Consider the following 26338-nt stretch of genomic DNA (forward strand, 5'->3'; position numbering starts at 1 on the left):
AGCACCGAACGTCCTAAAAACATCACCACCAATCTCCCGAGACCTTTACTGTGTTTGTGCGTGAGGGAAAGATTAAGATAGAGCGGTGGGTGTGTGTGTGACTGTGTGAATAGGTGACTGTGTTGTGTGTGTGTGTGTGTCTGTGTGAATAGGTAACGGTGTTTGCGTGTGTGTGTGTGTGTGTGTGTGTGTGTGTCTGTGTGAATAGGTAACGGTGTTTGCGTGTGTGTGTGTGTGTGTGTGTGTGTCTGTGTGAATAGGTGACTGTGTTTGTGTGTGTGTGTGTGTGTGTGTGTGTGTGTGTGTTGTGTGTGTGTGTGTGTGTGTGTGTGTGTGTGTTTGTGTGTGTGTGTGGTGTGTGTGTGTGTGTGTGTGTGTGTGTGTGTGTGTGTGTGTGTGTGTGTTTGTGTGTGTGTGTGTGTGTGCGTGTGCGTGTGCGTGTGTGTGTGTGTGTGTGTGTGTGCGTGTGCGTGTCTGTGTGAATAGGTAACGGTGTTTGCGTGTGTGTGTGTGTGTGTGTGTGTGTGTGTGTGTGTGTGTGTGTGTCTGTGGAAAGGTCATCGGTATCACGCTGTAATTCCCCTGTCCCTTCCAGCTGGGGGTTGGAGTCAGTCAGCATTTGTCCTTAACTGTGACTTAAATGCAAGCATTTACTGTTTTTCCATGGGTACAGTTTGGGCAATTTATTTTGATGACTCCTTAAACTCTCCTGAGTGTGTTTGTGAAGAAGGAAAAAAAAACAATTAACACTTCAGCGCTTCAGTAACGCCATAAAGCACAGTTAAGGAAACGCTTGATTGAATTCCAGGCCGAATTCAGCAACGGGCAAACTTTGAAACAGCGAGCAAAGACAGAAACAAATGTCGAAATCGTTAGGGGGTACTGAGACACAGAACACAGGTACGTCAGCTCACTGCGCAGAAGGACCGACATTGACAGAGCCGCTCAAATAACTAACACAGTAGCAAAAAAAATGATTTTTAACTGAGCCCAAATGAAAAAAGGATTCCTTCACCCACGGCATTGTGTTTACATGGTGTGGCAGCATCTGTCTTCCTGAATGACACCGGCATCACCGTACAGGGGCAACAATGGAGTCCGTCCAATCTGTCACAAACTGCGGTAGAGAAAAATCATTGAGCCTCGCGGAACGTGCGCGGCCGGGGGAAGTGGGCTCCCCCCCCCCCCCCCCCCCGGGGGAGCTCTGTACAGAGAGAATTAATCAAAGCCATCTCGGCCTTGCTCTTAGCCGGTCTGAGGCGAGGGGGGGGGGGGGGGAATGCCACGCAGCCCAGCGTATCGACAGGCGATCGTAATGGATGGCACCACGGAGATTAAAACGGTAGAATCGCGGTATTTAAGCTCGCTTACGCCTGCTTAATTAGATCCTTCCCGCTGTCCGTTTGACAACTCCGCAAACTCCGGGTCGGGTCTTGCCGGGGAAAAGTTTCAAGAAAAGCTCAGTTTGTACAAACAGCACTTTTCTAGTTCTCTTCTGTGACTTTTTCCATTGAAATTGGTACTGTGGGAATTAGTGCATTTGAAATTTAGGGAAAAACAAGGAGTCACACAACACAGCCGTGGCTGAAAGAAATTAGAGGCTGATGTCATTCATTCACACAACAGATGGAAATGAGGCACACCGCAGTTCTTCAGGTGTTTATTGTTCGCAGAGAAAGTGGTAATGAAATGTGATCTAATCTGAGATCCTTTTTTTTTTTTCAAAGGCTTAAAATTCTGGCTGTGGACAGAAGTGATTTGAGGTTTTGTGCCAGTTCCAGTGGGTGGGGAAAAAAATCAATGGAACCAGGGTCACCTTTTCCAAAGGTACCAGATATCTCCCCCATCCCCCCAATCCACCCCTCCGTACTCCAACCCCCCTTCCCCCCTCACTGTCCTCTTGAAGGTGACTGGTGGTACGGGATGGGGGGGTTGCAGGGGGCTGCCCTTGACCCCCCAGGGGTGGGGGTGGGGGATGGGGGGGGCATGCTGTTCCACCGACTTGTTCAGACTCCCCCGGCTTCTGAGTCACACTGGCTCCAGTCCGGTCTCTTCCGGCCGACAGACTCCGCCTCGCGCTTCTCCAGCATCTGTTTCTGTTTCTCTGAGTCACACCGCACTGGCCCATTTATTTCCCAGCAGCCCTTCAGCCGGCGAAGCGCACGGAAAAGATGACAAAGAGAACATAACGCTCCTTTCTGTCGCTCTCTTCGCTCGCGGTACACAATGCTCTCTCCGGTCATTGTCTCCCTTCCCGGTACAGAACGCTGCGCTTGTCTCTGGCGCTAGCGGCGCCGCTGCGTAGGAGCGTTAGCGACGGCGAGCGCGGGGCCTCAGCTTTCAGGAGCCCGGCTGCATCTCATGCGCGGCACGCGCCGTTCCCTTCAGGACTGCATGTCGTTTCGTTTTGGTTTTTTTTTTCCCCCGAGGTGAGCGCTCCCACTTTTCCCGCTCGGAGAACAAATGATTGGAAGGTGTGTTTTTTTGAGCGCGGAAGGTCGACGTTCCTTTTCACTCAGGCGGCGGGAGGAGAAGTCAGGTCTTTGGCCCCGGAAGTTTCAAAACTGCCGTCAGCTTTTTTTTTTAGCTTTGCCCATCAGCACTTTAGTTTTTTTTTGAAACCTCCCTGAAAACATTGTCATTTGGAGCGAGCGTGCTGACCCGCTCTGAGGACAGTGCTGCACGCGCAGCCCAGGGGCAGCCGCCGGGGTCGTGACCCCTTCAAGGATTCCGGAGTGCGGGAGGGGAGACGGCAGAAGACGAGCACCACTTGCGAGTGAGGTCATCGCCAGCAGGTCATTCCACCACCTGCATGGGCCGCAACAGACCCCCTTTTTTTGGGTACCGTCGCTTTAAGTGAAATGAGAGCCCTTCATTATTTTGATGTCATAATAGAGCACCTATCAGAATTGGGTAAGGAAGCAGAGTATTAAGGTGAGTACAAAGGTACTGCTAACCTTTTAAAGAAAGTGTTCACAATAGGTGACATCATAGATTAAAAAAACAGTTTTTTTGCCATTTAATTGTGCCAATTTATGCACAAAAACACTTGTGCATGGTGTCAGATGAGTTTACTGAAGACACGTCTGCAGCAAGCTGTTAAAAAAAACATGAGCAAACCATGTTGACTCCAGGCTGCTACAAAACCAGCAGACTTACTTCCTGTTTATGATGTTGACTTTCCATATGCGCGATGCTGTTGTTTATTTCCCTGTTGATCAGGTGCAGTTTCAGTCAGCGATATGAGGAGCGTATGTTCTACTCAGCATTTAGAAGGGAGACTGGCTTAACGTGGTTTCTCTTATTGGCCTCAAACCCCACCCCACCCCAGCAGCTGGGCTGTTAGCCCGACCCCACCCCCCACCCCCCATGTGGAGCTATGAGGAATTTCTGATTGCTTCTGCCATGTGTGACCGAGGCAAGGTTCAGACAATCAGAGTTCATCATAACACTCAGAGAGGCCATCCACAGAAACACTAATGAGGGACCTCAACATGGAAGAGTTACTGATGAGCACACTGCACATACATGTGGCTGTGTGCTTGTGTGTGTGAGTGTGTACATGTGCGTGTGTGTGTGTCTCTGTGTGTGTCTGCATCTGTGTGTGTGTGTGTGTGTGTCTGTGTGTGTGTGTGTGTATCTGTGTGTGCCAGTATTACATATTTACAATGAAAAACACTGCCCCAGAATAAATGTTCCTATAGTTATTACTCATAATTAGGCACCATCGCCTGAGATTGTGTGTTCCAAAGGAATGTTCGAGGACAGTGCCTGGAAAGCAGTTTTTGGAGCCAGGCTGCACCGTGACTACAGATGAGTGCATTTCTTACAGCTGTATTTATGAACGAGTGGGCGAGGCTGGCCCTGGCTTATTATTTATTATTTATTTTGCGGGCAGCCCTTTACTTAAACACAATATCCATTTATACAGCAGGGTATTCACTGGAGCTTTTCGGAATAAGTACCTTTGCTCAAGGGTACTGCGGCACTATTCGAACCTGGGAATCAAATCTGCCAGCTTGGTTTTGCAAGCAGTTTCTTAAGCCTTATAGCTGTCTAAAGCAAGGGCCCGAAACCAACACATCATCTTTGGCCCCGACAGTGGCCCCTAAAGGATTTATGGGTTGCAGCTATACAGTTAACTACAATATACCCATAGTGTGCTTACATTTAATAACACAGAGCTTTGAATGCAATACCTACGTATTGAGGAACTGAGAATCACGTGAGCAATGTTTACATCTTTTAATGCATTTACAGAGCAGCATGGTGGTGCGGTGAATAGCAACGTCACTACACAGCAAGAAGGGCTTGGGTTCAAATCCTGGCCAGGGCCCTTTCTGCCTGGAGTTTGCATGATCTGCTCGTGCCTTTGTGGGTTTTCTCCAGATACTCCGATTTCCTCCCTTTGCATTGATTGATTAATACAGATGTTGAAAACCCCCCCCCCCGCCCTGACGTTGCAAACGTCATTTACTAGCCATATTTTCATCCCTCTTTGCCCCAAACAGAAAGATTTCCACAAAGACATTTTGATTAAATTTTCATCAACAATGTTTGACAAAATAAAAAATAACAGAGATTTTAACGTTTGTATGATGATTGGATATTGAACCATTTCGCAATGGGTGAAAAAAGTTCACGCACAACCTAATTTCCTAGGCTCTAGAGTTGTTTGTGAAACAGTAAAAAGGTTTTGAGGTCTGCATGCAATGCCTTCTGGCAGCTTGGCCTGCACAATCACGAGGTCCTGACTCAGTGGTGTCAGAAAGGACTCGCACCGTCATGGCCTCGCGATGGCTCGAAAATTTGTGCTGCACTGCCCCCTGCTGTCTCGCGGTAAAACTGCACTTTCAAATCCGAACATGAAAACAAGATGGTGTTAGGCAATGAGTAAAAATAGATCTCTCTTAGCAACAGATGAACAATAACCAACAGTGCACACTTGCACACACACACACTGTTCAGAGCGCTCCTCACAGATCTTGATATCATAACAAACACATGTTGAAGATAATTAAGTTTTTAAATGCCACAGAGAGTGAATCTTCCAGTCTTTTATTAAATTTGACACGTGGTAGAATTAAGAAACAGAAATAAGAACCCAAAGAGAGACACTAGCCTTCTGATGACTAACAGGCGTTAGAATAATTACAAATACCTCCCTTAGTCTCAGGCCAAATATTTGCTGCTATTTTCTCCCGAAAATATCTGTTACATAATGGCGGTTCTGTGCTTGTGTTTTAATTTTAGGCTCTTCTGCAAAGACACTGACGTGCATAATACAGACACAAGAACCTGTTCAAGTATAGAACTTGCACACAAAAAAGCAATATAAAATGAGTTTGTATCCCAGGGTTGTTTCAGAAAACAGCAGTTAACAGTCAGAGGTGAATTCTTCATCTGCGTTAAGCAGTTGGTTATTTTTCTTAACATGTTTATGCATTTATTATGCGATTATAAGGGTGCATTAAGGTGAATTATTTGACAGGTATTTGCCATTACGGAGTGATGGCACTTGAAAACAGCTGTGGAGTTGGCCAGGGGCACAGTCTATTCCCGTGACCGTGGAGTGTAGGTGACGGCCGTGTTGGCACGTTAACACAGGTTCTGCTCAAACATGGCGTGTTACTTAAATTACTCTTGTGGAAAAAAAAAAAAATGAGTCACTTAACATGTTGAAGGAGCCAGAAATGTTAAGAGTTATTTTCACATTACTGTACGTGAGCATCCGGCCTGAATCCAACCTGTGACTTGTTCATTCATGGAAGTTTTTGACGACACCTTCCCATGCTATTTCACAGTGATTTATGTGTGGTATCTTTTTTTAATTTTTTTTTTCTTTTACAATATTTCTCAGCTGATGAGCACTGTAAATAGACTGGATACTCATATAAAAACTGTCTACACACATGATATATACAGAATACATGACTTACAGAATAAACACTACCTGTTGTGGACTAAAACAGATGACTTAGTCAAGCATTCATGTAGTTACATATACAGCCAATATTGCATTAAGTCAACAGATTATATAATGCATATACATTTCTTGATTTGGCACTGTACTCAACAATTCTATATTTGTAATCTAACAATTCACATGTGGTTAAAGTGCATACTCTCTGCTTTCATTTAAGGGTATTGTGTACATCTTGGTTTCATCATGTAGAAATGATAGCACTTTTGATACATAGTTCCCTTTTTAAGGTATATATATATATATATATATATACATTGCTTGTTTGTGTAATAAGCACTATGTGTCGTATATGAAATCATGGTTCACCGGCTAATGTAGTATTCATAATACAAAATGTCAGTGGGCGGTGTGTTAAAATATACCCTGATGATCAGAAAGCAGTCCACTCCAGGGTCTACAAGATTACCTAACAAGCAGGGCAGTGTGAATAACGCCGGCATTTTCCTTGTGATTTCTATGTTTAGTCCCAGGAATTTGGAGACTTGAAGGGTGAAATGTAAGTAACGCTCCCAATTTAGGTCTGTGCCTGAGCAGCACATGACTCCGCGGTACGGTATGAAGACAGAATCATAAATATTACCGGGGCAGGATTGTCTATAGAGCCTAATCCTTTAAACTGTAATTTAAAAAGTGATGTATAGGTCAAAGTGAACGACTGGCCAGTGTCATTCTGGTCCTGTGTGTGTGTGTGTGTGTGTGTGTGAGAGAGAGAGAGAGAGAGAGAGAGAGAGAGAGAGAGAGAGAGAGAGAGAGAGAGAGAGAGAGAGAGAGAGAGAGGCTGGCTGTTGAGGTAAAAGAAAAATGCTGAAGTTTGCTAGTTCTGTTACACTTAGTAAATTATATTCATAAACTGGTGCAATTATAAGAATATCAAAATATTCCTTTAAAAATTCCTCTGATGTCCAATTAAAATGTAATTATTGAAATTCCTCTAAATTAAAGTATCTTGTGAACTGGGAGTTGTATCTTTTTTCTTCTTTTTTTCCTGGCGGATGATCTCTTCTCACTTAGCCCACAGAAACAGGTGGTAACAATTTAGTCACAAACTTCCGTTTTCTCCAGTGGGAATGAACGTGAATGAAAACACGTTGGTTCATTAAACATTGTGGTAAACACGTCGGTTCATTAATCCCCTAATTTCTAACGCGAGTAATTTTAAGTCAACTAATCGCTGCGTTATAAATTCAGAATAAATCTTTACAGAACTCGCTGAATATTTAGTTGCACGTTTCCAAGTAGCCAACAGAAGCGTCTGACGTCAGTAGATTTGCAGAGTCATCAACCCTCCTTAAGTTGACCGTTTCGAGTAAAACTATAAACCATCGCTATAAACACACGCATCACGGGGTGCAAACACCTGCTACAACTTGACCGATAACGCAGAATTACCAAGCATTTTCCGCGCTTGTAAAAAAGAATCAAGGACCAACGCTTTCTGCGACAGCCGTGGTATGGCGAATTCGTGGTGAGTTCTCACGTGTCTTCGCGTAGAGTTGCGCAGCAACATTTGTAGCGTACTGTTAAAAAGGTTAATACCCACAGCAATCACGCCGGCGCTTCCCGCTAGCAACTGACGAGCGGCTCCAGCTGCTGAAACCGCAGCTCCTGGCCGGCCGCTAAAGGTCACCCACGCCGCAGATGGTGTCAAGTGGCCGGCTTTAACTGCAGCCTCATATCGGATATATTTCACCTTATGCGGTAGTTTTCAGCGTAGTATCGTCGGACTGGACAAAGGACGACATTGTTGGCGGAACGACCATTCATAATGATGTGCATTCGCTTCCCAGTATGTGCCTTGGATGTGGAATGCTTTACAAGACTGAATGACGGGAGGGGGCGACGGCCATGTTTTGGACCGCAGTCAGGCGGTCAGGCTGTACGTGCGCCTGGCTGCATTCTTTGGCAGGCGGTTTGCTTAGTGACAGCTGCGTCTTGGAAAGCAGTGGGTGATCGCATCCAACGCGTGTCTCAGTGGAGTTGAAAGGGCATAACTGCTAGCTCTCACGAGGCACTGGTCTCTATACAGTACTCTTCCTTAACCTTGACTTTTAAAATAAATAAATGTTTGCCTGTAACTTCCAGTCAAAGATAAGGGAAAGTGTTAGTGGACACCAGGCCACTATGTGTGCAAAAGAATAGGGGTTAATTGCTAATTAAGCATTCAAGCAGTGAAATTAAATAATTAATTAGTGAAATTAAAAGTAAATTACCCTGAGTTCACATGCAATGACAAGAGATGTTCCGTGGCCCGTTTAAAAATTCTGTCATAAGGCCCTCTCCTCTTCTTTCACTACTGCCCCACCAGCCACTTGAGTATATAGGCCTACATCACCATGAAATGTCTCAACACCACTTGCTTCAGAAGTAAATGCTGAACCTTATTCACAAAAAAAAGACTGAAAGCTTAGTGTTTGTTCCTTCAAGAATTCACAACTGAAATTTTGAAAAGCTGTGTTTCAGAAACAGACATTTAGCATTGCATGTAGGCTGTGCGTTTCCATAGCTTTGGGGAAAGGCAAAAGAGGTGTGACATTTCCTCTGAGGAACGTGTCAAATCTTTTAATTCATTTAAATCAAACAAACAGTAGGGGAAAGGGGGACCCTTATATGGGCATGATGTCCCATCGTCCACTAAGCACGTGAGATAGTGACTTGGCAGTGACACAAACCGTATTGTTGCAGCACCATCGACTTACATTGGAATTGGTGACTGAATCACCTACAGCCAACCATACAGGCGCTAGTGAGCAATGTCTCTCAACAACACCTGGAAGTGAACTTCAAAAACGCAGCCCGGTTTTGGCCGCTTGATCCCATTTCATTTGAAATTGTTGAAACTTCCACGGCGCACCTCTGGACAATGACAAAGCAGTTGAAGTATAATTCAATATAACATAAATTTCCTTCAAAAATGATAATTTTATGCCCTCTATGGTAAGTCTTTTCTTCTTTAGGTTAGAAAGCTAATGTTAAATTGTGAAGTTTTTTTGTAGGCATCAACTCATTGTCATTTGATTAAGACTGCCGATAGCCTATCAGAAAAGCTCAAACACCTGTGTTCACAGTACAATCTGGCGTTAGACCCTCCCAAGTATATCCAGTATACATACCCTCCATTAGACCTTCTTGGAAATGCACTGCCATGGAGCCGAAGCCAAGCTGTATAAACACTGTCTTTCAATAGCTGGGAAAAGCCAATATTAGCTTTAGTGTTATGACATGTTTTTGACCATGCCTGGAGAACTGCCAATCATCGTGAGATAAGCGTGGGACGGTAATAGGCTCTCAGTTCCTGGTGACTCTTGTTATAAACTGTGATCAACATTGTTCGAAATTTCTTTATCATGTTGTTATGAACCCCTGGTCCTTCAAATGACAGCCTTCTCAAACACGTTTCCCCCACCAAAGTTTCTTCTTTCTTTTTTGTATCTATTTCTCAAAGGATTGTGTTTAAAGCTCTGCCTGAGGTAATGTAGTATTCTGTGTAGGGATTTGGGCAGGTACTTACTGCTATTTCATATCTACACTTTGGGTTTAGTTTGTATGTTTGCCAAGACAAAGTACAAGCAAATAAGCTGGTTCATTTATCTTTTATTGTCTCTGATTGTGTGTGTTTTTTCTCTTCTGTAATTATTTATTTTCTTTAAACACAGATTATTGTGTTATGTTTTTGTAAGGATTGGGTGGCGAGGCAACATCACAAGTCTGTTTGTCAAATCAAACATATCAAACATAGATTCAAACACGGTTCAACAGTCATTCTTTTAAAAATCTAATCCTATTTCTTACCAGGCTGATTGTATAAGTTTCTTTTAAAATAATGCATCAAAAGAAGGAATTCGGTAATCGTTCTTGACGGTAATGCACCAATTCATCAGCAATTTCATGTCCCAAAATGTTTTATTGCAGCTATATGATATATTTTGATTTGATTTTTTAAGCCAATTACATGAAGCCCTCCACCTGAATCCATATGAAATCCATGTTCCTGATCTTGAAGTCTTTTTCTTCAAAGTCATGTATTTTCACACACTGTCTGTGAACTTGGTTAATTGTCCTGTTCATCTGGAACTTATTAGATACATTTTTCTAAGGCTTGCAAGGATGGCCGTAAAAGCTACATTTAGGATGATGGCTTAGTATATAAGATGCAGTGTATAAGAATACATTTTGTTGAACTGTGCTGTATAAATCCCATGTTAGTGCTCTTCAGAAAAATGTCAGTATGCACATTCTTGGCTAAATGGTAAGAGAACATCTGGCAGCATCCTATGCTCTATTTAAGTGAGATGTTTGCTCATTAATAGGATCTTGAGATAAACACTAATCCACTGATCTTTTTTAATGATATCATATTTGACAACTCAGCAGAAAACAGCCTAGGGTGTATGTGTGTATATGTATATGTATATATATATATATTATATATATATATATAGTTTGCCTTTATTTCAATTGTTTCTAACTTTGTGATCCGGTCTCTATCCATTCATCCATCCATTATCTAGAACCTTCCCAGCATGCATTGGAGAGGCAGGATTACAACCTGGACGGGCTGCCAATCTATCGCAGATCAAGTCTCTATAACAGTGGAAATTCAGTGATGAAATGCTGCGTATTTGTATTTAATTGATCTGCCATGTAAACAATAAATTACTTCGTTGTGTGAAAACTTGTCCAGAGACCAGCTTCAGTCATTGAGAAGCATCTAGAATGGCTCCTATGAACCACATGTGAGATGCCTTCAGCCATTTTACTACCCCATGCACTGAATGGAAACGTATTCATTTAATGAAGCACCACATTCATTCTCATTTAAAATGAAGTGTTTCCTATAAATGCACCGTTTCAAATGACAAGGCTGCGCAATGCTTTATGTAAATATATTCTGTTGAAAATGTGTCTCCATTTTTCCCACTGCCTCAAGAAAATAAAAGGAAGACACTCTCATGGGGAATTAAAGAGAAAAAAACAACCCCAGATATTGTATGAATTATCACTTAAAGAGTTTTGCTTTGAGGCAAATTAGCAGGGTGAAACAAGTTCTTTGTGAGAATACTGAATATTTCAGTAATAATTTTTCCGTTGTCGAATAATGAGCGTCAAACAAAGACAGATTTTCAACAACTGCAGCTGTAGGCACAACTTAGAGAATGCTTGAAAAATAATTTTGTTGCAATTTAAATGTCAAATGACAAATTAAATCCATCACGGTGAGCAGAGGAGGGTGCGAGCTATGTGTGCTTATGTAGCATTCTTTGGTGAGTTTTCAACCTTGTACTTTGTACTCAATATTCAGAACATCCATGCAGAGCCGTCGCTAGTGGGGTGAAAAATGGTAACAATCCTTGGGGTCTGGGCGACAATTTTTGGGGGGCATGCAGCTAATAAAATCCAAGGGCAGCATAGAGTATACACCATCCCCCAACTGCAAGAGGTGCTAAGGCACCTCTCTTGTAGTTGTAACCAGTGAGTGTGAAGTCATTAGTATGGAGTAACTAATAGAGTGTGTTTACGCTAGTGTTTAACCCTCCTTAATACCTCAGGCTGCCCAGGATGTGAGCTACAGGAATCACATGGACGGCAAAATTTGATATGTCTGTGAGGAATATAGACCCATTTGGTTCCTGCCAGCACTCCTCGTGATTTACAGAGCTAAAGGTCTGCGGTAGAGGGATGATTGACAAGCCACAATAAGAGTGGGTCATGTGATGCTTCCAGTGCACCGATTCCTTGGGTGTTGTGTCCAAGGATGTTTGAACTTTTTTCTGTTTTGTGAGTAATTGTCTTAAATACAACATATTTATACAGACGGCTTTATGCTTTAGAAGTGTCTCATGAACATAGACACTGTTCTAACAAATGATTACATCAGTACAAACACTCTTTTCAAACAGAAAATACAGTCAGTGTGTATAGCAATTAAATAGTTTGATGCACTTAACATGAATTCTGTTTATTGATTGTCATACAACATCCAAGGCATGGTTATGGATCCAAGCGATACAGAGAGGTGAAAAGGTTTTTGTGAGGCATTCATACAAGTCATATAATCAGTGCCTCTTGTCACGGTAACCAAATGTATGTACACTTCTATGCATGTAATCGTTGAACAGTACTTCCTTGCATAGATACTGATGATACATTCATTCTATGGTCCTTTGGATATTAGGGAAATTCTCCCTCACATAACAACCTTATTTGATTCTTGAGTTGGGAACAGACTGATTTGCTGTTTTAATGCCGCTCAGTACGTTGGCTGAAATTAGGGTTAAAAATACGCTTGCTAGTGTATCCAAACTGTTTGAGCTGACTGTGGCTGGAATTCCCACTGAGTGATGTGCAGTTGGCCCTTGCATTACTCAGGGGTGGGAGGGTTTCAGTTGGCCGGGATGATCGCGTCTCATTTTACATCAGCGACCCCTGCTGGTCGATCAGTTGCCCACAGGTTATCTTGCACCGACGTACGGTCTTTCTCTGATTCATGTCTGTGCGAGCCCGGCTTGCGAATTGTGATATGATGAGAAACTGCGATTTGACATCACGTGCTTCAGAGGAATGCACGTGCTTGTCTGCGCTCTCCCAAATTGATAACGTAGATATCCAATGAGGACTGATCAATACAATTGGGATGGAAAGGGGGAAAAGAATCAGGAAAAAAACACTAGCAGTCTTATCCTTACCTATTGGAATTGTTTAAGATGAATTATGCATGAGTATTCCATATTAACCGAGATATCCATTTAATGGTAAGACTAACAAAATTAGGATTTACATTTCACTTTCTGGCCATATCATCGCACCTCAGAATACTGTACAATTTACAGCGTTTTGTATTACAGCCAATGAGCTCACTCAAACTGTTATACAGATAAACCCTTCAATTTGTCCTCTGAGTCTCATTCATACAGGACTTGTTAAACAACAGTTCAGGGCTTTGTGCAATGAAGATCTTACAGCCACTCAGTGCCAATAGATCTCTTGTCACTGGGGCAGTTCCAGCTTATTGAAAAGATGCTGTGGTTCAGCCACAACTCAAGAAACCTGTAGACATCCTTGCAAACTACAGACCAGTTTCTTAAACTTGTTTCAAGCAGCAAGTTATCATACAAAACAAAACATTTCCACTCAAACAACAGCACCAAAACTATGCCAATGTTAGTAAAAGAATAGTACAAACAGTTCTTATAGATCATCTATATTCGTTCTCTTAGACATGAGTGTAGCCTTAGATCATGTGCTCTTAATGGCCTAATTAAGAATCTGGGTTAGAATCAGTTTTCAGTGGCAAATACACTGAAAAGGTTACCTCTTTTTATTTACTACTTGTGGGGTCCTCCAAGGGTGTATACTAGGACCAACCTTGATCTCAGTGTAAATGCTGCTACTTTGTGTATTGTAGATGACACGCTATTTGTCAGATCTTTGTTGCCATTTACAGATACAAAGTCATCCATGACGACGAGCCAGTCCTTTGCCCAGAAAAGGACATAATCTGGGACTGATTTGACTGTCTTTCAACTAATTGGAACATATGCAAAGAATTCATTTATAACTTTTAAAGCATTGTGAGGCCAAACCCCTGAGGATACCACAGGGCTTCAATCCTTATTTCTTCCATAAGCACAAGGTGATGAAGCATTCTCTTTGTGGGCCCCCAAACATTGGAAGTCATTTTTAGAGAACATGTCTATCAAAACTACCCACTTTTAAATTCCCCATTGTTTTGCAAAAAAATTCCCTTTCTCCTTCTCTCTTTTTACCTCTCTGTCATTACATGCATTTACTGTAATCATTGTATTAATATCATGTTTTGGAGACAAATGAGAAATTGTGAAATTATATGAATGAGTCTATACAGTTAGAAAACCTAAAAATGTAATATATTTAATATATTTACGGTTACACCAGTACTTTATTACAGGAAAAAAAAAAATCCACAAATGAACTCAGAATCCACCCAGCATGACTGGCAAAAACTCTATATGTACTTTCTTCCTGTACTCCTTTATGATTTATGTTGATTCCTGTGACCTTACTCGTTTAAATATTTTTCAGTTCACACAAGCCTTATTACATGGTTAATCAATCAGAAGTTTAGAAATTAAAGTTAATTAAATTTCACTTTCGAAGTTTCACACCTCCCTGCCATGCTGTGATTTCAGTTCATTGTGTAAACTTGGTTATCACTCGGCAATTTTCATTGGTGGTGGGCCTTTCAAAAACTCCATATAGCCAAAAATCTGGAAACACCAGAAGAGTACCGTTCAGCGTTTTAAGGCCCTCTGGCCTGTTCAATTCCATTCTCCCCATGAAAGCAAAACCAGTACACAGTTATCAGGTAAAAAGCAAAACAGGCCAGGAAATCGTAGTGAAATGCTATGACCAGGAAGATCAAACACAGGAGGGCGTACAGGAAGACCCTCGAGACATTACATGCTAGTAAGTCCCACCAACACGAAAGGTAATTCCTGGCGACATTTTCCACCTTTTCGACTGGTGGTAGGTGGACTGTGGCGTGATATCCTGGCTCTTCCACGGGGTCCAAATCTGCCTGAGGGGAGCTGGCCACCTCTCTGGCTTCACCATACTCCTTCGGCTTGTTTGGCGATGGCAGAAAAGTGGGCCGTATCCTTAATGAACTAACTGATGGGCTTGTGTTGTCGTTCCTAGGCATGTTCCAGCTGTTTCCAGGGGTGGCTTGGAGTTTGAGTCCATGTGGTGGGGCACATTCCACACTGGTTGTGTTTGATTCCATCTTCTTGTCTGGCAGAGATTCTGTGGAGTGAGTTCCCTCTCTCCAACTGTCCCTTTTTGCTTCTTTTTCACTGCTTGTATGCCCTTTTCCTCCATGATGTTGGACTCCATTTTCCTCTTTTGCATGTTCTTTATTTTCTTTTTGATGTAGGTAAGTCTCCTTTTCCCAGAATGCCATTCCCTTTCCTTTTTCCGATTCCTCCATTTTCATTGACAGCGACTTTTTGTCTCCTTCCAGGGCTTTGTTCATTCCTCCTAAAATCTGGGCAACTTCCAGGTCCTCTTCTGTTTCTGCTGACATGTCTTCCTGCTCTAGACCAAAGTCTTTTGTTTTCACTGATACCTTTTCTCTTACTTTCTCAAGTTCCTCTTCTTTGCTTATTGGCAACTCTTCTTGGCCATAAAAATCTTCATTTTCTTCATCATAGAAGTCTTCTTCGTTTTCCATTGATATATCCTCATCATCGTAAAGATCTTCATCATAGTCTATTAGCATCTCCTCTTCTTCAGAAAGATCCTCTCTATTTTCTGCTGTAGTTTCATCTCCACAGATATCTCCCCTTTCTACCAATACATCTTCTTTGCATTTTCCAGTAAGGTCTTTGGTCTCCTCCACTGTTACATCTTCTTCATTGTCATGGAAACTGTCGACATTTTCCATTGATGCCTCCTTCTCAACTTCATACAGACTTTCTACATTTTCCTTTGACTCGTCTTCTTCTTTGTTTACCCTACCCCTGCATTCCTCTCCATCTCTGCCTTTGACATTTTCCCCCTTTTCGCTGTCTGTGTGTATAAAGGTCATGCTGCTCCTGAACGATTCGTGTATGCTGCTGTCAATCCCAGTGTCCATTGTTGAAGAGGCAGAGCTGTTGTCGAATTCATCTGGTGAGATTCCACTGGCTGGCTCGGGCCTCGGAGATTGTTGTCTGACTGCCATGTCTGTTGCCTCTGTCCGTCTGTCTGTCCCTTCTGAGTTTGGTGCCAAGTCAGGAGCCCCCGCAAGAGAGTTCCCTCCACTTATGCCCTGGTGATCTCTGACACGCTCAGTCGCGTGACCTGCACCCTCATCCATTATCACCTCTGTGTCGGGGTCCCTGGTCTCCTGTGGGGGATGGGAGCGGTTGAGTGGGTTCCTGTCTTGGTCATTGACAGACTCTTTGTGTCTAAGTGTACTTGTGTCTGTTTTTAGCAGGTCGCCAGATACTGATTCTAGACTGGCGTCGCTACTCTCCAAGTACGAGTCGAAGGGAAACCTCTGCCAAACGTCGGAGGTCTCTGTCCAAAATTTGTGATGCGCCACACTACCCGCCTCGTGCTCACTGTCCCTTTCGGCGGGTGTCCGGTCACTTCCTAAGCCCTCTTTAATGACCGGCCAATTCTCTGTTTCCTTTTCAGAATCACACAGGTCAGCGACATGCTCTTGCGTGGGTTCCCATGTGCTTACACTGCCCTCACTGGTTGGCGGGCTTTCGGCATTTGAGCAAACCGTGGGAGGACCATTGCATGATCCCGACCACGCAGCAGCGTCTTCTTCAAGATAAGCCGCGGAGTCAAAGGCAGCTCTTTGAGGGACCCCTTCCTCTTGTGCCGTCGTGAGGCTTGGTGACCGGGTGTCCCCAAAATCGACAAACGTATTCCATGATTCCCAGCTGCCTAGAGTAGAGGTCCTCACCTCGCGGGGATACGAAGCTGCATCCCCGTCTTGGGAGTTTATAGACGCCGTGTCTGAACTTTCTCTACTCCAGCGCTCAAATCCTTCTGGAAGAAACGATAGCTCGTCGTCTCTGTCCGGCTTTAGCGACGTTGGCGGGGTCAGGTCATGCTCCTGCGCCTCCTCTGTGCCGTTTGTCTGACTTGCGCTGGGCATGCCGGGCAAGTCGGAGGTGGTTGCCCAGTGAGGAGGTGCGCTGACATCCAACGGCACCTCCGCGCGGCTGCTCTCCTCGCCCTGGGCGGAGCCGCCACCCTCCTCCTCTTCCGCCTCGTTCTGGTACGAGGGGTTTCTCATCCGTGCCAAACGCGCTGCTCTCCGTCTGCTCCTCCAAGAGTAGTCACGGTTACTGTCCACCTGTCAATCAACAAATGGGTGTGGGGGGGTGGGGGGGGGGAGCAGAGAAGAAGAGAAGAGAGAGAATGCATTTTAATTTTGCAATTTACCAGTGCAATGTCGGTGAATCATGTTGGATTGAAATGCATTTTACAATCTGGGTACATTTTGGAAGTACTTCATTAAGATGGAAAACATGTGGGTACATGCATGAGATATAAATTCATATATGTAAAAAAAATGTTGAGAAAAACTTTATTGAGTGGAACTATTTTCATTCCACAGTCAAGCCCTTAGGTAGCTTGGGTGACTCAAATGTTATTTTCCTTAAGGTGCCCCATCTTGTCAGACATGAAGAATATATGGCATTTTTAACTCTACTTGTTGTTTTGCATGATTATATCTGTACAGTCAAGACTTGAATAATGTATGGATAAATGAACCTTTTGAATGTACCTGTATCACTACATAAAGTGCAATGCTCTATCTGAAAGCAAGTAAAACTCTTTATTCCATAAATCCTGAAGTTTTCTAACTTATAACAGACAGACAGTATAAATGCACACGTATCTTTATCATTACTTGCACAGTATTTTTATTTTGCCAACAAAGACCAGAGACCAGTTTGAAAGTATATTCACAGCTACTAACTGAGCTTTTATTGTAACATTCTATCCTTTGAAGTAGTTGGCAGTTCATAATAATAATACTATACCCTTTATAAGTAACTATAAGTAATATACAGGTTGCAGAACGGTAAGAAATGCCACAGAAGATTAAGCAGACTGCATAGGGCAGTGCATCCCCTGCCTGTGCACCCCCTTCCAATGCAATGGGATGGACTTACGATCGCGATGATTGCAGGCGGTCAAAATTGGGGAGAAAAGACGCAAGAAAGTAAAGAGAAAAGGGGCAATAAAAAAGGCTGATATAAAATCATTGCAGTACTGAAGGAATTGACGGTGGTGCCTTAAAAGAACAAGCTCTCTCCCTCTCTATCTCTCATATTTTTTCAGTTATCATTAAGCCATTTTCAAATGTGCCTTGGAATGACACTGTCCAAGAGCTGCTGAGAAAATAAAAAATTGCAAATCGCCCATTTGCAAAATGGTCTCGAAATTATTGAAAATGGGCCAATTTCCCTCCCTGTGCTATCACAGGTAGTAACAGCTTGAGCAGAGACCGTGTCCTAGATGGAACCAGCACTTTGGCTCTTGCTGTGTGCAAGACAAGTGTACGCTCATCAGACAAGAAAATGGCAGTTTGCTTTCTGGGTTTTAATCTTTCTCCTTGCTGTTAGGTCAGCGTTAATGGTCTAAAGTTGCTAATTTATGTGTTTGGATTATACTTTATTTTTAAATTGCACAATTCAGTAACACTTTCCCTTTCAAAACCAGACTCAACAGTTGGATTTTAGAGAAATGTCAAAAATCCACCTTTCTGCAGGTTTGTGGCCTGTTAGCATTTAGAACACTTCTGGCGCAGGATGTCTTGCCGGTACGGTTAGCTTTATTAATCATTACACTGCATACCACTAGTCTTACTCATTCAGTGACCGTGTTAAGAGAATATGCTCGAGTGGCTCTGATTGTATTTCTTCGCCCAGCCCTTGATAAGATATCGTGTTAGAGTTTTCCTGAAAGTTTAATGAGTCAGTAGGCTATATATAAATATGCTTGGCGGTCATCAAGAGACTTTGTGCACATCTCGCTCTTATGTGACCGATAACCAGGTGCAGTGTAGCATAGCACCATTGCTAGAATGGTAAATTAACTGCTAAGCCTGTTATTCATGTGGCTCTATTTAAATGCAATTTTGGTTGACGCCCCCTAAGGCTGCTGGGAAATGCAGTCCCTGCAGGCTTCTTAATCCTCAGGAGCCGTGTATGCTTTGCACTGTATTCAGAAAAGCCATCATATCCCTAAATAGGCAGTTTATTCATAGCCTTCATGAGCATTCTTGTGAACGACATGTAGAGCTGGCCATCACAGCACCTGATCTGCCCTTTCAGCCTATTTTTCCACCCATAAATGTTTGTGTTTACTGCACTAATCTCTTCTCCAACCCATCATTCCAGTGATTACCCTTAGCGACCTTTTAATGCTTTAGGGAATAACTGTCCAGTGTTTCCCACAATAAATTCCCTTTGGAAAATGTCTAGTGAGAAGCGTTGTTTGACAAACTGTTTGCTTGTTCAAAAATACGATGATTCAATTGGCTGGCTTAGTGAATTCAATGTCTGCATCAGAAACAAGCTGTCTGCACTGTAAGGCAGTACCAGAGTTTTCTGTCTGCATACGACACCGGCAGCCATTTTATTTTGGCTCAGTGCTCGCATGAAAGCTGAAACTTTGCTCAAGTGCTCTTACTTTTGTGACGTCTCTTTTTTTTGCCCGGGAAGGGATAATAGCCTTTCGTCTTCACCATCATCTTCAGGTGACAGACTTGTCTTATTAATAGTTTATAGTTGGCGGCGTGAAAGAGAGAATACGGTATGTTCCAGTGCGGCGCTGCTTTCCCTTAATGGAACAGGGCCATCCCCCCGCCACCCCCCCCCCCCCCCCCCCCCCCCCCCAGCCGGCGCGGGGCGCGCCAAATCACATGACATTCTTTCAGAAAGAGCAGAAGGGTTCACGGCTTCTCACACTACATTTCGGTAAACAGACAAGAGGCCCCTCTGTCTAAATCTACTTTTGACATTTGAAGACTGAATCTAATACACATCCCCCATCGACTGCGCTGCCACCCGATACCATTATACTCTCCTAACTACACTGTAGGGCAGCTCATTGAAAGAACAAAAAAAAGAGGTCGGTTTGAAAAAAAAAACAACTCCTCACAATGATTTAATGCAATGGTAACCTTTAGTGCCCTTACTGGTCCTTTACCCGATTCTAAAGCTCATGGCCTGTATTTAAAACTACTGTACTGATGTGTACATTTCTGTGTCTGATTTTCCTGTAAATAGGAGATTGATAACCTAAAATGCCAAAATACAGATAGTGTGAAGACTAATATTGCACAAGTGACACCAGTGATAAAGCCTGGAAAAATATCCAAAAGTCATGTCAATCCTTTGATTTTGAAACTCGAGGAGTTGGCACACAAATATGTTCATATCTATGATTGTGAAAGGCAGGATCCGTGATCTAAGGTTGCAGTTTATCGCACAATTTTAACATGCACATGAAATGTGTTCTTCTTTTTTTTCAGCCCTGTGATCCATTGACCCACCATTGCTTTCTGACGGCCATCTTCACTGAGTCCTTCTGAACGTGGTGCAGGGGTTTCCACGTCGACAACCACTTCCTGTTTTTGTACGGGTAAATCTGAAAGATAGAAGTCTCGCACGCTTAGTTTACAGGACGCAAAAACTGGTTTCAGATCTTGTGGACAGTTGAGGGAAATATGCGTACCTGTTGTCTCTTGAGGAAGCATGATCAAAGTTCTCTCAGTGGAACTGTCCTTACTGTAAGTAATAATATTAAGCATCTTAGGAGGAAAGTAGCATCACAGTTCCTTAATAATGTATTATAATTTGAATAAATATCAGTAGTATGGAAACAAATATCATTGTTTTACACAGTATCAATATATCACAGGAGAAATAATAAATCACTTTACATTGCAGGAAACTCTATTAGTATTCTGGCCTGTAGACTAAAGCCATATATTCCAGCATTACATTTAATCCCACTGCATTTAAACACACTACCAAGCTAGTGTCCACGTCCATAAGGAAATCATATAAAATTTGCTATCTACTTTCAATAACTCTGTAATCTGATAGCAACTTTTGTATTATTTCCTTATTTAAAATGACAATAGTGTTATTCTTTTATTTACTTCACAATCACTACAGAAACAAAAATTCAGTAATTGCTTGGGATTATTTGTCAGAGTACTGTTGCTTACCTATAATTGATTATGATCACAAGATTACATAATCTGTTTAAGGCAGGGGATGTCTGGCCTAGGAATATTTCTTCACTGATGTTCTAATATTAAGATAGAAGTCAGTAAACAATGTCTAAAACCCATCTCTCCTCAGGTTGCTGGAAACCAAAGGATTTGAAATCGATCGATTAAGTCTGTCAATTGATCAATCGGTCAATTAATAAATCATAATACAAAATATATTAAAATCGAAGCGCTATTGAACTAGAAAGGGAAAATATTGTTACATTTAGCTGGTTGCCTTCCCTATATCTGTTTCTCGCTGTGCCAGACAAAATGCTGTTTGCTTTCAACGCATTTTCCGTCCCCACTAATCACAAAACAAACACGCACACACTGCACTCCTTCTGAGGACAAGTGTTGCTCTGTACCCATGAGAAAGGCTCTCCTTTCAACAGGAGCTCAGTATACTGTAATTAGTTCCCGGTTTTCATTTCATGGAACATTCAGAACCGGGCCAGGAAAAAAAAAACATTTTAACACTTTTTTATTATGTTTTAACACTTGTTATTATAATGCATGTTTTTCTGGAGATAGCCATGCACAAAAAGCAAATGGTCTGTATATAAATAACAGAAATGTGTGTAAGATTTCATCTTGATTACCTGTCGCAAGACGATATGCTATTTTATTTAACGATAAATAAATTGATCGCCACCATATTAAAAACTGTTACTCTATATCGTACTCTGCACAGTTATATAACCCTTCACATATTTTCCTGTAGAGTGCATCTGTGACAGTGTTGCTGTATAAAGTGCAATGCAAACAGAGTTGCACTGAAGGCATCAAAGTATTAATTTATGCATTGGTAGTGATTGCACCTTAGCTTTAGCCTCAGAGAGATAAAATAGTAATAAAAAGCAACAGTTTATGCTGTTCCTCACCTCAAGGCTTTTAGACAGCTTTTCTTGTTCTTGTATTTGAGATCTTCCTGCTGGTTGTCTTTCGAATCTCTGCCTCCCCTTTTGTGACAGAACAAAACGTAGTTCATGCCGTTGTTATTGGCCCAGAAAGTTCCGCCCGGAATCTCGTACCGGAGGCAGAACTCCACTCTGGCTCCCTCTTTCTGGAAAGGCGGGACCAGGGTGATTTTGAACATGAACCGGTCGGTCTCTCCGTCACTGGAGCCGGGGACGAACTCGGCCAGCAGGTCGAAGTGCGTGGCCCAGCCGTCCAGGGTGATGCGGACGTACACCATCTTGTCGAAGCTGAGGTTGAGGACCCGGACGGTCCCCCTGAGCGAGGTGGTCCCCGGGAGCAGCTCCACGCACTCCAGCTCGCACTTCTGCTCCCTCAGCTTGCCGAGCAGCTCCTCGGGCGAGGACGGGACGGAGAAGAGCGAGGACAGGAAGTACTCCTCCACGTCCCGGGCCACCCCCTCGAGGGCCTCCAGCCCGGCCGGGGAGGAGACGTCCCGGTGGTCGAACTCCTTCACCGACACCAGGCTGAGGCCGAAGGCGTCGGCGAAGGACACCTTCCGCGACCTGGCGGGCGGGGGCTCGGGTTCCGAATCGTCGGAGGACTCGGAGCCCCTCCGGCGCGGGAGGGGCGAGGACTTGGGCTTGATCCGCCCTTCCAGCTCATACTCGCACTCGTCGCAGGAGCTGCCGTTGGGGATGACCAAAAAGCCGGAGGGCCCCGGGTTCCCTGGGTTTCCTGCGGACTCCATCGGGGCTGTGTGCGCGAACGCCGCGGTACAGAGCCGCTGTGCCACTGGCCCGCTGACACCGGACACTCCGCAACTTGACAGATGGCGTCGAGTTACAGTTGACATTGGGGACTGAGTTAGGCCTATAAATAGCCCCGAGCCTTCATATGCCAGTGAAGCCTCAACGGCTCGCCGGTCCAGACCTAAATCAAAACATTAAACGGACGAAAATGCAAGTTACTGTGCACAGACGTAGAATCAGCAGTAGTAGTAATAGCAGTAGTGGCACGCAGTTAAATGTTGAGTGTTATTCAACGGTGATTAACTCCGACAAGTGTACATTTTACTCTGAAAGAGTACATTTGGCCTTTTATTAAACTTTAAAAATGTGTTTAATACTGAGTGTTTACTCAGTAGGAGTATTAATCTCCTTCTTCCATTCCTCTTGTTCTTCTTGAAAAATCACATTTAATGAATGCATTAACAGCCAGTGCAGAGAAAGTAGCCCACTGGCTGGGTGCGTGTTTCATAACACTGTGAAGTATAATCATATTTGAATGGCCAGAGGCAATAGTGTATGAGATATTTTTTGCTTAAACAGTTTCTCTGATAGCATGTTAGCTTAATAGCGATAGTGGGGTATACAGTGCAAACATTTATATAACCAGAAATAACACATACACTGAAGGCATAAAAGAGATAATGCGTACACGCACACACATACACACACACACGTGCACACACACACACACACACACACACACACACACTGAATCCAGCAAAGAACAGCCCATGTTTTCTTTTTCAGTTTGTTCTGCACGCCAGTGTTACGGGCTTATCTCATGTAAAACTTTATCTCCATCTTATCGGAATGCATTCATTAATCGTGACGAATTCAAAGGCTTGTGCCACGCACTCTTGCACCACAGGGTTTTCACCCGGACGTTTCAAGAGGCTTTTTTCAGGAAATCTGCTCTAATATTCCCTCTTCATTTCACACATACACATTTGTCAACATGGGCTGTCCCGTATGTAGTCTCAGGTGTTTGCGCCCGGAGGTATAAAAGTTTAGCGCAAATCCAAACGAGCTGTGCAAACGAACGAGGCACGATGATAAAATGAAGCATTAACTCGGGGACGGTCTCTCCAAAGACACGCGGGGACTCGGTCTCTCCAGAGACACGTGGGGACGGTCTCTCCAAAGACACGCGGGGACGGTCTCTCCAAAGACACGCGGGGACTCGGTCTCTCCAGAGACACGTGGGGACGGTCTCTCCAGAGACACGCGGGACTCGGTCTCTCCAAAGACACACGGGGACGGTCTCTCCAAAGACACGCGGGACTCGGTCTCTCCAAAGACACGTGGGGACTTGAACGCTCTCTGTTTCCGAGCCGAGTGGTGGATCGAACGGCCAGTACGGCGATGGACGCGGACGCGGCGTGGGCTGGACCCGAGAGCACCCGGGCGCAGAACGGGCGGAGGGGGCCGCCGAGCCCCCGTCCAGGGGACGCCGCGCAGGAAGGAGGGGGCGCGGGGGGCGTTTCGGGGAAGCCGCCCCTGTCCTACATCGCCATGATCGCCCAGGTGATCCTGGCCTCCCCCGCGCAGAAGCTGAACCTGGCCGCCATCTACGCGGACGTGGAGGCGCGCTTCCCCTACTACAGGGGGCGGGGCCAGGGCTGGAAGAACAGCGTCCGTCACAACCTGTCGCTGAACGACTGCTTCGTGAAGCTGGGGCGCTGCGAGGACGGGAAGGGCAGCTACTGGGGGATCCACCCCGCCCACCGGGGCCGTTTCCTGCGGGGGGACTTCAGGCAGCACAGGAAGGCCAGCCGGAGCCGGAGGAAGAGGGGGATCCCGGAGGGGGACGGGGGCGGCGACCTCACCTGCTGGGGGGCGCCGCCCTGCCCGGGACCCTGCCCCCAGTGCCCCTTCCAGCTGCAGTGGGCACCCAGGACGCTCCCCCCTCATCCCGGCCCTGTGTCGTGGAGCCCGGGCGCCCTGGGGGATGCTGGGAGATGGGGCTATGGGTGGTTTCCGTGGAGACCGCCGGGCTGGGGGGCCGGGAACGCGGCGCTGGGAGGGGCGGAGGGGCTCTGCAGCTCCCTGTGTGTCAGACCGCCCCCTCCTCCCCCAAACTTGTGCTCCTGGCAGTGGGCAGCCCCAGACTTCAGGGACAGGGGTTACCCCTGGACGTGCATTACGGGCCCCGCCTACCCTATATGAGTGCAGCAGTATGCAGCGTATGCTGCATGTTACGCAACAACGAAGGTCTGTGCATATGAAAGCCACAATTACACAAGTGCATGTGTTTACTGACTGTATCTTAAAGTACGTTTCAAACTTCGGACTAGGATATATGTCATACAGTATGTTTGTCATACATGTATATGTGTGTGTCTTTTTGTACGTCGCTTTGGATAAAAGCTTCTGCCAAATAAATGTAATGTAATGTGTGTGTGTGTGTGGTGTTTTAATTAAGAATGAGAATTTTCACATTAAAAAGGTTTTGGAAAGGTTTTTCCCTAAGATTTGGACTGTTTTATATTCTTAACAACCCAAAATAAGTCATTGCATGAAAGACAACACAGGAATATGAAAATGTTTTATTAGATTACATTTCCTTCAGTTCCGTTTTATTTTATTTATTGACATACTTTACATTACATTAGACAAGTTTTAGTTAAATGGTGTTGTAATTGACGCTTCTTTTTTTTACACAAAGCCATAAAGCATTTACAGTACATTACTGATGATTCAAGCTTTCTATTTATGCACCAAACTCCAAAATAGACTTTATGACGTGGTGATACGCGGATTCCAGAAAGAATGAGGAACTTCGGTTTCCTTACATTTCAAAGTGCTGTTTCAGCGCCATCTGTTGGTAGGAAAGTGAGTTGCGCCTCAGCGTCTCGCAGTGCTGAAACATTATTCAGACAATGCGCATTGTATTACCTTCAGCCTTGTGTGTCAGGACCCTTCCTGGCCGCTGATTAAATCTAACGACCTGCAGTTCTGTCCTTGTGACGTGCAGACAATGTATGCTCCAATGGCTCCGGGTTCGAGCCAGCGACACAGAGACGTGCCGTCACAGACCCATCAACAATCAGCTCCTGCTGCTACCAGGCAGTAAGCTTTTAATATAGCAGCCAGAGTGGAGGTGGGCTGTGATTCACCAGACACATTCTAAATTTGTTTAAAGCTAAAAACATGATAAATACATTGATTTTGTGGTTCTCTATCAAATGTTACATTAGATTTATTGAATTATATGAAGTCTCGGATCTTCAGATTGTGCCAAATTAAGTGCTTTTTTTTTCTTGACTGGTATATTTATCTAAAGGTACAGTGTAATATACATATTCTTGAGAAGGCAAAGTGTACATAAATATCTGTTCTGCTGTTATAGCTGCATGATATTTACAATCCAAATGTAAATATTAATAAAAAAACATGTTAATCACTGGTGGTGTGGGATTCCAGTTCAGTCAGATCCCATAAAATATTTCCTTTTTTTTTGCTTGTTGAAGTACAGACATTGGTTATATGCACATCTGACATATACAGTAAGCTTCATAATATTTGGGACAAAGACATATTTTTTCTTGATTTGGCTCTGGCAATGAAACAATTCACATATGGTTAAAGAGCAGATTCTCAGCTTTTATTAAAGGGTATTTTTAAAAATAATAATTTTTAGTTTCACTATGCTGAAATTACAGCACTTTTTATTCATAGGTTCTCATTCTCATTAATGTTTGGGGCAGATTCATGTTATGCAAATGAAAGTGTTTGTGTCTAGTACTTTGATTTGCATGCAATGACTGCTTGCGTGGGACCCGTAGCCATCCCCAGCTGCTGAGGATCTTCTCTGGTGATGCCTTGCCAGGTCTGTACTGCAGCCATCTTCGGCACCTGCTCGTTTCAGGGGCTGGT

The 26338-nt window shown here is 43.9% G+C and overlaps 2 protein-coding genes across 2 annotated transcripts; one reads left to right on the forward strand and one right to left on the reverse strand.

Annotated features, from left to right (window-relative positions):
- Positions 1–11926: 11926 nt before the first annotated feature.
- LOC135259904 (uncharacterized) lies at positions 11927–22703 on the reverse strand. Its single transcript, XM_064344829.1, has 4 exons — positions 21638–22703; positions 20210–20262; positions 20028–20122; positions 11927–16814 (listed from the first exon to the last, which is right to left on the reverse strand). The coding sequence occupies exons 1-4, from the start codon at positions 22525–22527 to the stop codon at positions 14262–14264; spliced, it is 3591 nt and encodes a 1196-aa protein (XP_064200899.1). The 5' UTR covers positions 22528–22703; the 3' UTR covers positions 11927–14261.
- Positions 22704–23398: 695 nt separating this feature from the next.
- On the forward strand, positions 23399–24858 carry LOC135259905 (forkhead box protein D1-like). Its single transcript, XM_064344830.1, has 2 exons — positions 23399–23692; positions 23745–24858. Exon 2 carries the CDS (start codon positions 23825–23827, stop codon positions 24626–24628), a length of 804 nt encoding a protein of 267 aa, XP_064200900.1. The 5' UTR covers positions 23399–23692; positions 23745–23824; the 3' UTR covers positions 24629–24858.
- Positions 24859–26338: the final 1480 nt, after the last annotated feature.

The sequence above is a fragment of the Anguilla rostrata genome, chromosome 7 (genome assembly GCF_018555375.3).
Source record: "Anguilla rostrata isolate EN2019 chromosome 7, ASM1855537v3, whole genome shotgun sequence".
Taxonomy (NCBI): domain Eukaryota; kingdom Metazoa; phylum Chordata; class Actinopteri; order Anguilliformes; family Anguillidae; genus Anguilla; species Anguilla rostrata.